The sequence below is a fragment of the Chrysemys picta genome, chromosome 24 (genome assembly GCF_011386835.1).
Source record: "Chrysemys picta bellii isolate R12L10 chromosome 24, ASM1138683v2, whole genome shotgun sequence".
Taxonomy (NCBI): domain Eukaryota; kingdom Metazoa; phylum Chordata; order Testudines; family Emydidae; genus Chrysemys; species Chrysemys picta.
Window position 1 is genome coordinate 8514222 of NC_088814.1, and position 13487 is coordinate 8527708.

The 13487-nt window shown below is 45.0% G+C and overlaps 1 protein-coding gene across 6 annotated transcripts in view; it reads right to left on the minus strand.

Annotated features, from left to right (window-relative positions):
- Positions 1-4816: 4816 nt before the first annotated feature.
- DDX42 (DEAD-box helicase 42) overlaps positions 4817-13487 on the minus strand; it is a 34573-nt gene continuing 25902 nt past the window's right edge. For all 6 annotated transcript variants that reach the window (XM_065578031.1, XM_065578028.1, XM_065578030.1 and 3 more), the window contains 4 exons: positions 11962-12188; positions 10125-10235; positions 7925-8029; positions 4817-6825 (listed from right to left, as the gene is read on the minus strand). In XM_065578031.1, coding sequence (XP_065434103.1) covers positions 6100-6825; positions 7925-8029; positions 10125-10235; positions 11962-12188 — 1169 coding nt within the window. In that variant the 3' untranslated portion in view covers positions 4817-6099. The remainder of the gene's footprint in view (positions 6826-7924; positions 8030-10124; positions 10236-11961; positions 12189-13487) is intronic.

A 13487-nucleotide genomic window follows, 5' to 3' on the forward strand; every position in this document is an offset into this window, starting at 1 on the left:
TTCCTTACCTGTCTCCCAAGTGATGAAGGGAGGGTCAATTAATGACAGCAACGGCACAAAGTGCTTCGAGATGCTTTGATGAGAGGGGGTCTGTTTTGCTCTTGCTGCACAAGAGGAATAATGGGGCCTATTTTCATGAGTGCTAAGCAACCACAATGACAGTTAAGTGGTCAAAGTATACTCAGTATCTCTGAAAATCAGGCACATGCGTATCGCCTTCCCTAGGAGGTTCTCATTGCTATACAAATAGCAGCAGCACCTTCACATCACATCTAGGAGGTAGAAGGGTTTATCCCCATTTTACAGATAGGGAAACTGAGGCACAGTGAGGGGAAGTGACTTGCCTGATGTCACAGAGGCAGAAATAGAATCCCAGCACCCCGATTTAGACACTGGACCACGCTCCCAGCAAGTGTTTTCTTCTAACATGATTCATGCTCCCACTCCCCTGGAAAAAAGTTCCTAGAGCAACTCCAGCAGGGCCTCCTGTCTTACAGGCATATTCTTTTCTTGACTGTCCAACACGCAACGCACTAAACACACTGACACTTTGTTCTCTGGAGAAGGCACCAGCCCTTTTGTGGATCTAACACAAGCCTGCGAGCTGACTTTTATAGTTCCCTGGCACTGCTCGGTATTTGCTCATTGAAAGCTGAGAGGCCTCTGGTAGCCTAGAGACCACAGTGAGGAATTTCAATAGTGGTATCAAAAAGGTAAAGGGGCAGGATGAAAAAGGAGAGAAACAGAAGATCCACGGCTTGGTCCTGCAACCACAAGCTGAGCCCCAAGAAGGGAGGGTAACAGAGCGGGGGGATGCAAATGGAAACTTCCTAGCACTGAGCTGCCATGGTTTGTACAATACTTCAAAGATGCAGAGTGTGAGGAGGCACTGAGTAGCATTAGGGAATGCAAATCATGGCAAGAGCTCCTGCACTCCAGCCATCGCGCCCATGCACCCCTGGAGTGCCAGATCTCCTCATTCTCCATACTGAACCTTTGTCATGCCCCTTTCCTCCAGGCAGCTGGAACCTGGCCGAGTGCAGCCGGAGCCAATACAAAGGTTTGTGCTTAGACTCATGGTGTGTAGACTTCAAGGCTTCCATTTAAGTGGTCTGGGAGGCTGCCCCGATGGTGGTGCTCCCTTTCAACCAGAACCATCAGTTCCTAGGCAGAGCCCCAAAGAGGGGCTCAGGTCAGTCTTTCGGCTCAGTCTGATCTGCTCTCTTTTGGCTGGCAGCTCTGAGGAAAGCTTTGCGAACTCCGCTTGTCTTGATGAAAGAGAACGGTGGTTAGATAACATCTCATCAGAAACTATTCTGAAGGCCAGGCCAGACTAAGATACTAAGGTGCCTAGGTAATAAGATAGGTGTCTTAGCTTAAACTGTCTACAAGCCAGAGCAGGGAAGTGGGGGTTAGGATGCTGGGGTTCTGCTCCCAGCTGACTTGATGTATGACTTGGGCAAGTCAAAGCCACTTTGTGCCTTAGTTTCCCCTGCTGTAAAATGGAGACAAGGCCTATCCTAGATCACGGGCTTTGATTCTTAATGTTTGTAAGGTGATTAGCACCTTCCATCAGAATGTTACAGGAGAAACAAAAAAATTCCTCTCACCCTTTACTAAAACCCAGTCGACTTTTGGGGAAGAAGGGGGAATATATGAATAGCCATACTGGGTCAGACCAAGGGCCCATTTAGCTCAGCATCTGGTCACCCACAGTGGCCAATGCTAGATGCTTCAGAAGGAATGAACAGAACAGAGCAATTTCAAGTGATCCATCCCCGTCATCTAGTCCCAACTTCTGGCTATGGAAGATCTAGGGCACCCGGAGCATTGGGTTGCATCCCTGACCATCTTAGTGAATAGCCACAGATGAATTTATCCTCCATGAACTTATCTAATTCTTTTTTGGTCCTCACAACACCCCCTGGCAATGAGTTCCACAGGTTGAGTGTGTATTGTGTGAAGTACTTCCTTATGCTCGTTTAAAACCTGCTGCCAATTAATTTAATCAGGTGACACCTAGTTCTCAGGATACCTGAAGGGGTAACACTTCCCTATTCACTTTCTCCATACCATTCTTGATTTTATAGACCTCTATCACATCCCCTCTTAAATGTCTCTTTTCTAAGCCGAACAGCCTGTCTTTTTAATCTCTCCTGGTATGTTCCATCCTTCTAATGATTTTTGTTGCCCTTCTCTACATCTTTTCCAATTCTAATATATTTTTTGGGGGGGAATCAGAACAGAACGCAGTATTCAAGGTGTAGGCATACCATGGATTTATGTAGCAGCATTAGGATATTTTCTGTTTGATCATCTATCCCTCTCCTAATAGGTCCTCACACTGTTCGCTTTTTTAACTGCTGCTGCACACTGAGTGGATGTTTTCAGAGAACTATCCATGACTACTCCAAGTTCTGTTTCTTGAGCAGTAACAGCTAATTTAGACCCCATTATTTTGTATGTATAGTTGGGATTATTTTTTTTCCAATGTGCATTACTTTGCCCTTATCCACATGGACTTTCATCTACCATTTTGTTTCCCCATCACCAGTTTTGAGATCCCTTTGAAACTCTTCCCCATCAGCTTTGGACTGAACTATTTTGAATCATTTTGTGTTTGCAAATTTTACCACCTCACTGCTCACCCCCTTTTCCAGGTAATTTATGAATAGGTTGAACAGCACAGATCCCAGTACTGATCCTTGGGGGACCCCACTATTTAACTCTTTCCATTGTGAAAACTGACCATTTATTCCTACCCTCTGCTTCCTATCTTTTAACCAGTTCCTGATCCATGAAAGGACTTTCCCTCTTATTCCATGACTGCTTAGTTTGCCTAAGCGTCTTTGGTGAGGGACCTTGTCAAAGGTTTCTGAAAGTCCAAGAAGACTGTATGAGCTGGATCACCCTTTTTCACATGCTTGTTGATTCCCTCAAAGAATTCTAGTAGATTGGTGAGGCATGATTTCCCTTTACAAAAGCCATCTTGACTCTCCCAACATACTGTGTTTATCTCTGTGTCTGATAATTTTGTTCTTTACTATAGTTTCAACCAATTTGCCTGGTACTGAAGTTAGGCTTATTGGCCTGTAGTTGCCAGGATTGCCGCTAAAGCCTTGTTTAAAAATAGCCATTACATTAGCTATGCTCCTGTCACCTGGTACAGAGGCTGATTTAAGCGATAGGTTACATACCACAGTTAGTAGTTCTGCAATTTCATATCTGAGTTCCTTCAGGACTCTTTGGTGAATGCCATATGGTCCTGGTGACTTATTACTGTTTAATTTCTCAATTTGTTCCAAAATCTCCTCTATGACACCTCACTCTGGGACAGTTCCTCAGATTTGTCACCTAAAAAGAACAGTTGGGAGTGGGGATCTCCCTCACAACCTCTGCAATGAAGACTGATGCAAATAATTAATTTAGCTTCTCTGCAAAGGCCTTGTCTGCCTTGAGTGCTCCTTTTGCACCTCAATTGTCCAGTGGACGCACTGACTGTTTGGCAGGCTTCCTGCTTCTGATGTTCTTAAAAAAAAAAAATTGCTGTTAGTTTTCATGTCCTTCGGTAATTGATTTTCAAATTCTTTCTTGGCCTACCTTATTATACTTTTACACCTGACTTGCCAGAGTTTGTGCTCCTCTATATTTTCCTTATTTAGTATGCTCTGACTTCCAATTTTAAAGGATGCCTCTGTCTCTAATCAACGTTTACTTTGCTGTTTTTTGGTCTTTTTGTTTTTTTCCCTCCACAAGGATGTTAAATTTAATTAGATTATGGTTTCTATTACTGAGTGGCTCAACTATATTCACTTCCTGGACCCGATCCCGTGCTCCACTTAGGACTAAATCAAGCATTGTCTCCCCTTATGGGTTCCAAGAAAAGCTGCTCCAAGAAGCAGTCATTAATGGTATCAAGAAATTTTATCTCTGCATCCCTTCCAGATATGCAGTCAATATGAGGTTAGTTGAAATCCCCTATTATTATTATTGTTTTCTGCCTTTGTAGCCTCTCTAATCTCCCTGAGCATTTCACAATCACCACCACCATCCTGGTCAGGTGATCGGTAGTATATTCCTACTGCTATACTCTTATTGTTTAAGCATGAAATTTCTATCCATAGAGATACTGTGGTACAATAGACTTTAAAGTCAGAAAGGACCAGCGTGATCATCTAGTCTGATCTCCTGCACATCGCAGGCCACAAAACCTCACCCACCCACTCCTGTAAGAGACCCCTAACCGCTGGCTGAGTTACTGAAGTCCTTAAATCATGATTTAAAGACTTCTAGTTACAGAGAATCCACCATTTACACTAGTTTAAACCTCACCCATGCCCCCTGCTGCAGAGGAAGGCAACCCCCTGCCCCAGTTTCTGCCAATCTGACCTTGGGGAAAATTCCTTCCCGAACCCAAATAGGGCAATCAGCTAGACCCTGAGCATGTGAGCGAGACCCACCAGCCAGACACCTGGGAAAGAATTCAATTCATTTAGGATTTTGACTTTATTTGACCTTATGCTTTATATAGTGCCACTCTTTCACCAGCATGATCTACTGTCATTTCTATATATTTTGTATCCTGATCTTACCCTGTCCCATTGATTATCCTCATGCCAGCAAGTTTCTGCAATGCCTATTATATATCAATATCCTCATTTAATGCCAGGCACTCTAGTTCATCCATTTTAGGATTTAGATGAAAAGGGTGTATAGAAAGTCTGTAGTTCAGCTAGGTCTCTATCCAAATCCCAAAACAGCTGAAGAGGAACAGATGGGTCGGAGAGAAAAAAAAAAGAGGCACATGCTAGGTACGTATCCCAATAATAAAACATTTACTAGAGCAAGCAGAAAGTAAATGAACAGCTGATAAAGAAAACGTCACAATGTCACAAAAACCTGACAGTTTCCGATACTTCTCTTTGTAGAAACAAGATAGAGACGAGAACAGAACTGTTTCAGCAAAAAGGGTTTTTTTTCTCCTACCATTATGGCAAAAAAAAAAAAAGGGGGGGGGGGGGGGGACCCAGGGAATACACACGACAGCAGTTAAGAGTTAAAATCAGTCAAGCGAGATTTTACATTTTTACTATAAGTCTCCGATATTGGGCAATTTTTGAGCCATCCCACTTTACTACTTACTTCTATAGGTTCTTCCTAAAGGCTTATCAGCAGCAGGTCCCTGGATTGAAGAACAAGTTCCCCTCCCCTGTGGTTAGTCTTGTCTCATAAAGGGACACTGGACCATGATTAAAGTGGCATATATCAAAGGGCTTCCCTTTTCTCTGAGAAAGCAATTAGTCCTCTCTCAGTGAGAGAACGGGCACAACAGAGATACACGCTCGCTATGCAGGCTTCCACGAAGATGAAGGTTGTTACGTAAGTGGGGTTCTTTCAAAAATAAAAGCCAGCTGGTGCAAAGGCAACAGTTCATTTGCTACAAACTGGCTAGGGTTTCTGTCCTACATTACATGTAGAATTATGGTAAACTGGACCAGACAAGAATCCCTTAAACTGCTTGATGAAATTAACCTTTTATATATGGCCATTAGCGACACATGGATACATTCTTAACTAGGGAGATGATTTTGAGACCAAATTATGTGGGGGCTGGATGAGAATATGGGAGAGGAATAGATCGGAGACCTTGGTATCACGCAACTCATTGAAAGATTATGCTTAAACAGGTGCGTCCTGAGCATCTCTAGATGGACTGGCTTTTAACATCTACATTGATTAAAGAAAACAGACTACCTTAAACTTTTATGGACGACAGTTTCTTAATGTTCTCAGTGTGTGGAACAAACGGCCTCTTTCCTGCTAACGAGATCGGTTTTTAAATCCAGCAAAAAGTCACTTGAGTGGACGAATTTTTAAACGCAGAACCCAGGAGTTTTATAAAAATGATTTCTCTCTGACAGAAGCATTGTGTTTACACGTCATTAGAGTGAAGCTGTCTGCAGATGTACCAACACCGACTCACATGGGAAGTTTGCATGTTTCCTTCCCCTCTCCTCAATAACCAGTTATCAAAACCCAAGATCTTCCTTAAAAAGACATCACTGCCTGTGTGGATCCCAGGTTACGATGCATCAGCTTTTAACTGTCCCATCGGCTCTTCTTGCGCTTTGGGGGCTCGGGGACAGCAAAACCATCCGTCTTGCTGTCCCGGTTGCTGCCATCTTTCTTGTTCTCATTGATCCTGCTCTCGTTGTTTCTACCCTCGTTGTTCCTACCGTCACCCATATTGCGGCCGTCACCGTTATTGCGGCCGTCACCATGTCGGCTACTGTTGCTTCCACCACTAGAGTGGCGGCTTTCACTGTGGCGGTGGCTGTCCCCATGGCGGTTGTCTCCCTGGCGATAGCCATCGCTGTGGCGACCACCACCATCTCCATGGCGCTGATTGTCACTGTGGCGACCATTACCATCTCCATGGCGCGCCGGACTGTCATTGTGGCGATTGCTTCTGTTGTCACTGTATCGTTCTCTGCTGCCGCCGCCGCCGCCAACTCCTCCTCCTCCACCACCGCCATTGCCACCTTCTCTGCTGTTGATGCTGGCACTTGTGCTATTGTATCCCTGAATTCCAACCCCTGGATAGACAGGTACACTGCTCAGGTTCCCAGCACTGGTAAAGCCTGGGATTCCCTTTACTGCAGCAGCGGCAATCGGACTGTCAGGACTTGCTGCATTCTGCTGTGCTGAATTTGTTGGTACTGAATTCAAGCTCCCAGCGCTGGTCCATCCACTGGCCCCAGCAGCAGAGCTACCAGTCTTCTGGTTGTTTAAGCTGGCAGCAACAAAGTGGCTCTTGTATTGTGACTGCAGGAAGTAGAGAAAAAGAGTGTTAGCCAATACACAGTGACAGAACTTGCAAATGCACACATAGCTCTGGCCTGAACTCTGGGGATGTCCTATGTGAAAGGGGCTCCTCTAAGAAGCTGGTCTTTGAGAGATAACATTAGTTTAGTGCTTCTGAACAAGAGTGAATTAAAGCACACACCTGCTGGCAGTACATACAAATATATGTTGAGCTAAAGAAGGGGACTTCTCTATTATGGAGTTTGTTTGTACACTCTGTAGTGAAGGGACTGTCTATCTCATTAACTCTTACAACTTCCAGTACATCACTGGTGCCAAGCAATCTACACAGAAGACAGGAAAGAAAGGGGACTCCTTTAATGATGTAGGACATGTCTGATACTGGGGAACAGAGCCCAGACGGAGAATGGAAAGCAAAGGCAATCCTGTAATGCCACTGCACTGGTCAAATGAGTACCAGCAAACAGGAGATGCATGGTAAAGTTGCTCTGTATAACCTGTCATTCAGAACCCTTAATTAACTCTTCTGCTCACGACTGCAACAGGATGCCAGAATGTTCCCAAGAATTTAGTTATATGTGGACGATATGCCAAAGACTCCAGTTCCCTGACAGCAATCAAACCGCGGGATTGCACTACTGAGGAATAGTTCCTGAAGGGATGCGTAGAGCACCCACACCACAGAACAAAATGCAGGGAATGGAAGTTTTCACTACACAAGCAATAGTAATAAGCGGCAAGAGGCACTGAATTGTAAAAGCGTATTTTAAAGTTTCCAGAACAGGTTGCTGGTGAAGTCTCTCAATCCATGATAGTTTCCCAGTTTTACTGCACAAGGAAACTAGTCAGGAAGAGGTGGTGCGAATAGCACAGGACATGTATTCTGTTTGTATGACGGGCAGCGTATCCACTCAGAATTAAAGACAGAGAAAGGCAAGATTTTCAGGTGTTAAGTACCCAACTCATACTGAAGTCAACAGGGTCGCTGCCCCTCCAGAAAACTAAGCCCATAGCTTGGTCTCTGATCAGTAGTAAAAAGTCCAGTGTTTACTTCATGAGCTCTTCTTTTGATCTAGGGAACATGAGCGATCAAACAAACCTGAAATGCTGCTTTCATTGCAGACAGTCTGTCTCCCATTGCCCCAGTGGATGGCTTGTACGCTTCATAGTTACTCATCACATTGCTGCTGCTGCTCCCACGGTCCTGAGGAGAAAGCAAAAGGGAAACTGACCATCTCTCTCTAAACTACACACTTTTCACCTCGTCCTACCTCCAAACTCAGGGACCGGATGCTACTCTGCACTATAGTGCCTTTCCCCTGAAGATCTCTCAACAGCCCTGAGATTGTATGCAGTGTAGTTGTGCTGGTGCCAGTAAATTAGAAAGACAAGGGGGGTGAGGTAATATCTTTTATTGGACCAACTTCTGCTCTCTCACCAACAGAAGATACTCCAATAAAAGATATTACGTTGTGAGGCAGGGTCATTCCCACTTTACTGATGGTTGAAATGGCCAAGATTAGAACTCAGGAGTCCGGTCCCCTGCTCTAACCTCTAGGCAACATTACCACCAGATGGAGTTGTCCATAAAGAAAAAAACAGAGTTAATAGTGGGAAGGGAAAGAAAAAAAAATTTTTATCTGAAGGCTCACCCTTAACTCAGGTAAACAGATATTTGTGGGATATTCTCATTTCCACCCCTGGAGAGGTGAGCATGAATCCAGAGCCGAAGAGTCCCCTTAAAACCGGTCCCTGCCTGTCACGTGGGCCCTGTTTACAAGTCTCCATAAGAACATAAGAATGGCCACACTGGGTCAGGCCAAAGGTCCATCTAGCCCAGTATCCTGTCTTCTGACAGTGGCCAGTGCCAGGTTCCCCAGAGGGAATGAACAGAACAGGTACCATCAAGTGATCCATCCCCAGTCACCCATTCCCAGCTTCTGGCAAAACCAAGGCTAGGGACAGCATCCCCGCCCATCCTGGCTAATATAGCCATTGATGGACCTATCCTCCAGAAACTTATCTAGTTCTTTTTTGAACGCTGTTATAGTCTTGGCCTTCCCAACATCTCTGGCAAGGAGTTCCACAGGTTGACTGTCGTCGTGTGAAGAAATACTTCCTTTTGTTTGTTTTAAGCCTGATGCCCATTAATTTCATTTGGTGACCCCTAGTTCTTGTTATTTACTCCTTCTCATAACACTTCCTTATTTACTTTCTCCACACCCATCATGATTTTATAGACCTCAATCATATCCCCCCTTAGTCGTCTCTTTTCCAAGCTAAAGAGTCTCAGTCTTTTTAATTTTTCCTCATATGGAAGCTGTTCCATACCCCAATAATTTTTGTTGCCCTTTTCAGAACCTGTTCCAATTCTAAGATATCTTTTTTGAGAGGGGGCGACCACAGCTGCACGCAGTATTCAAGATGTGGGCGTACCATGAATATATAGAGAGGCCATATGATATACTCTGTTTTCTTTCTATCCCTTTCTTGATGATTCCCAAAAGTCCGTTAGCTTTTTTAACTGCCACTGCACATTGAGTGGATATTTTCAGAGAACTATCCACAGTGACTACAGCTAATTTAGTCCCCATAGTTTTCTATGTATAGTTGGGATTATGTAGGCCTAAGCAACAGCTGCAGCTGCAGCAGGGCTGAATATGATTTCGCTGGAAGAGTAGACAAAAACAAAAATCTTCACTAGCTGACCAGGCCTTGACCCTGGTTATTGTACTGGTGCTGCACATGGTACATCATCAATATTTTTCCAGTTAACTGTGCTCAGTGCCAGCTCAGCGACACTTGTGGCAGACCCTCTGGGCAGCAACGAGTCGTTTTTCTAGCACAGACAGGGCTCTAATGACTGTTCCCAATCAGTCTAAAGGAATTCCATAAATCTTTTGCTGTCAGGAACCAACCTGTGCACAGCTTCTCGGCTCAACTATATCCTGTTCTTGTGGAGCAATCACCACTCCCGGGACCAGTCAGAAGGTACAAGTTTTGTGCTGAATGTCGACTTCAGGGAAAGGCAAGTCAAATTAGAACTACATCCCTCTCAGACCTACTCTGTGGCTCTAAATAAAGCCACCAAGGCAAGTACAAGGAGTTTTCTAGGATACGTTTGAATCTCAAAGATTCTGAGCTGCGCAACAGTCTGAAACCGGATAGGCTGAATCCTGTGTACAGGCCCTGTGGAGTTACGCGCCAATGTTAGCCTGGATTTTCATGATAAGAGATGCCAATTTTAAGTTTAACAGTTTCAGGGCTCTGAAAATAGCCCCCTAAAGTTTTCTACTTACAGAGCCATCGGAACCCAGGCCAGGGCGCTCGCGGTATCCTAAGCCACCACCGCCGATGTTCAGCTTCTTGCCTTTCCCTCCCTTGAAACGGGATTTCCGGAACCAGGCATTCTGTATGAAACAAAGACAACTACTTGACATGCAGAAAAAATAGCGCAATAATGCAGGCGTGAGAAGAGAGAGGTTTAGTTTGATCGTTTTGAAAGAAAAACATAAACCATCTCTATTTCCTGTCCCAAAACAGACCTTGTCACAAGTTGATGGGATGGGGGAAACAGCTGTACTGAAACTAAATTGCAGATGGCATCGTGCCCTGTTTGTGACTGGAGGCTTCCTCTATGTTATGCATCTTGTGAGCACTGGTTTTCTTTATTAAACTCTTATGCCATGTTCACGGTTTGTTTTTTCTCTTGTAAAAATACAGGAACAAAGACATTCTCTAATGACCTTCACCATGGGAGGTCTATGGCCTTCCACACTTCACTGTTAGGATCCACTGAGCCTATCAATTCACCCCAGCAACAGGCTAAGCAGAAACTAAGGTATCGAAGGCAAAAAGGTGCTGCCCCAGTTACTTGGAACACCTTGAGCTTGCAAAGCTTTATGTCTACACACAAGCACTGTCCCAGGGTTTTATGATAACTGGTTGTACCTGCCAAATGCCTGGCTTGGTTTGCTCGGTCTGATGGAACCAGTAAGGTAAAATTTTCAAACGTGCTTAAGCGATTTAAGAGCCTGAGTCCCATTTTCAAAAGTGAGCCCAGGAACCTAAGCCTTGTTGAAAGTCACTGGACTAACTCTCCCTACTCCAGTGGTCCACAAACTGTCCTAGGGGGCATAGAGGAACGTCCGGGGAGGCACGGCAGGGCCCATGACAGCAGCCATGAGGGAGCACCCCTCAGCCTCGCTCTGCCCCCAGCTCCGGCCCTGCCCCCAGCCTCTGGCTGTAGCTGGGGTCATGGTTCTGCTCTTGGGGCCTACTCCCAGACTCCCTGCCCCACTCTTGACTCCCAGCTCCCGGACACTGCCTCCAGCCTGGCCGCAACTCCGCTCCCTAACCAGTGAGGGGTGGGGCCCCAGGCACATTCTATTACCGGGGGTGAGGGGGGGTGGGGAGAGGGAAGGGCGCACCAAGAGGAAAAGATTGGGGACCACTGCCCTACTCTAAGTCACACTGGAAATTGGGCCTTTTAGACATTTCCAAAATATTTACTCATACAATGTCTAACCTATGTAGAGATGAAGCCACGAGAATACTAACGCCATCCCAAAATTATCCCAAACCTCCTGCTCCCCAGCAGATGTGCTGGGAAGTATGGGAAAAGTACTTAAGGAATTCCAGAATGCAATGGTACAACCCTGACTATCAAGCACGCTTTCTGTGGAAATGCCAGCATAGCTTGGACAGACAGTGTTGCTGAGCAGATACTATGAACAGGTAAGAACTAGCTCACAGAGCAGATGTCTCTGCAATGGCTGCCTTGCACAACTCTCAATTAAGCCACATTTTCTAGGTGCCTGCCATAAAGACAGAAAGTGTGCGAGGATTTGATCGTAATAAGCCTCTTTAAACCCATGCAGTGCTCAGCTGGAATCAGCACATCCTGGCTTCCTTGGCACTATCAGTCTTTTTAGGCCTCACAAACCCTTGAAAGGTGGACAAGTATGATTTTTACATTTTACAGTAGGGAAATTGAGACAGTGAGACAAAAAGTAATAGAGCAAGTTTGTGACGGAGCTAGGACTATATTCCTGAACTCCTCATCTCCCCCTTGCCCAACTCTACCCACTGAATGACGATGCTCCCCCTAGCCGAGAGAGATGTTTTTGTTTGTACCTGCATTGCGAGGTCCAAGAGTTCTTTTGAAACATGTTGATTGGCTCCTTCCATATTTCTGACAAGATCACCAGCAAAATTACTATCCTTGGGAGTCAGTAAAGTGTAAGCTATTCCCTTCTCACCAGCCCTGCCAGTACGTCCAATTCTGTGCGTGTGGGTGTCTATGTCACGAGCCACATCGTAATTGACCACCGTCTTAATGGAAGGAATATCCAGACCACGAGCTGTAACACAGAGCAACATGACGATTCTCTTGAATTAACACGAACAAATCCCATCCAGATGGACCTGGGCCACTTTACACAGCTCAAACAAGAGAGAGCTTTGCACTAGACTACAGCCCTGTTATAGCTGAAACCACTGGTTAGCTGAAGTTTAATGACATCCACTGACAGCAACACACATCCTACACATCAGGTTAACAGGATCATGGACATTAGAGATGGAAGAGACCCATTCAGTCAAGCATGTCCCCTCTAAGGGTGAGGAAGAGTGCCTTATTAGAGGATACAGCAGATAAAACACAACACTTTGTTTTAGTCAAAAGTCCAGGATCTAAAAGCAGTTTTCCTGAAGGTTTTGGATGTCTGTTTCCCCACTCCTAGAAGACTACGTAGGGTCCTAACTGATTTTAAGCTACCAGACAGTCAATACTTCATAAGGGAGCAGTTAACTTTTTCTAAGAGTAGCTGGCAAGCAGATCTGTAGTCTAGTATTGTTAGAACTGAAAATAAGACCCCTCTCCCAGTAAAGCGTTCTTCTGAAAAACATCTGACTATTGTTCCTAAGGCTATAGAAGGGAACCCTGCTGCCTTTTGTTTACTTCAGCAATGCACATAATTGCAAGGTGCTGTGGTGTGTGTGTGTGTGTGTGTGTGTGTGTGTGTGTGTGTGTGTGTGTGTGTGTGTGTGTGTGTGTGTGTGTGTGTGAGAGAGTTAGTATTAATACTTTGCATTTCTCTATCCCCTTCCATCTGACGTTCTCAGAGAGCTTACAGTCCCATGAGGTGGGTGGTAGCCATTTTATAGATGCAGAATCTGATGCACAGAAAGGCGAAGTGACTTGCTCAAGGTCACATAAGCCAGTAGATCAGAACCCAAAGCTTGCTGGCATCAGCCTAGTCCAAACTCCCTCTTTAGCTACCTCCTGAAACAGAGCAATAGGGAAAGCCTAACAGGTAGTACACATGGACTTGTATGTAGAGGTGGTTGGAATATTTTTGCCTAAATGAAATTTCAGTGAAGCCAAAATGTTGGGGGGGTTAGGGTACTGGTCTGGGATGCAGGAGATGTGAGAGACCCAGGTTCAAGTGCCAGCTCGGCCTGATTTGAAGTGATCTGGGATGAAAATCTCTGCTCTGAATTAGGCAGAACAGGGACTTGAATCTGAGTGTCTCACATCACAAGCCAGTAGCCTAACCTCTGGGCTATAAGATGACACCCTTTCCTCCCCAACACAATTCATTTTTAAAGAAAACATTCCAAAGGTTTTGTTTTCATTAAATGGGGAACAAAAAACAAAA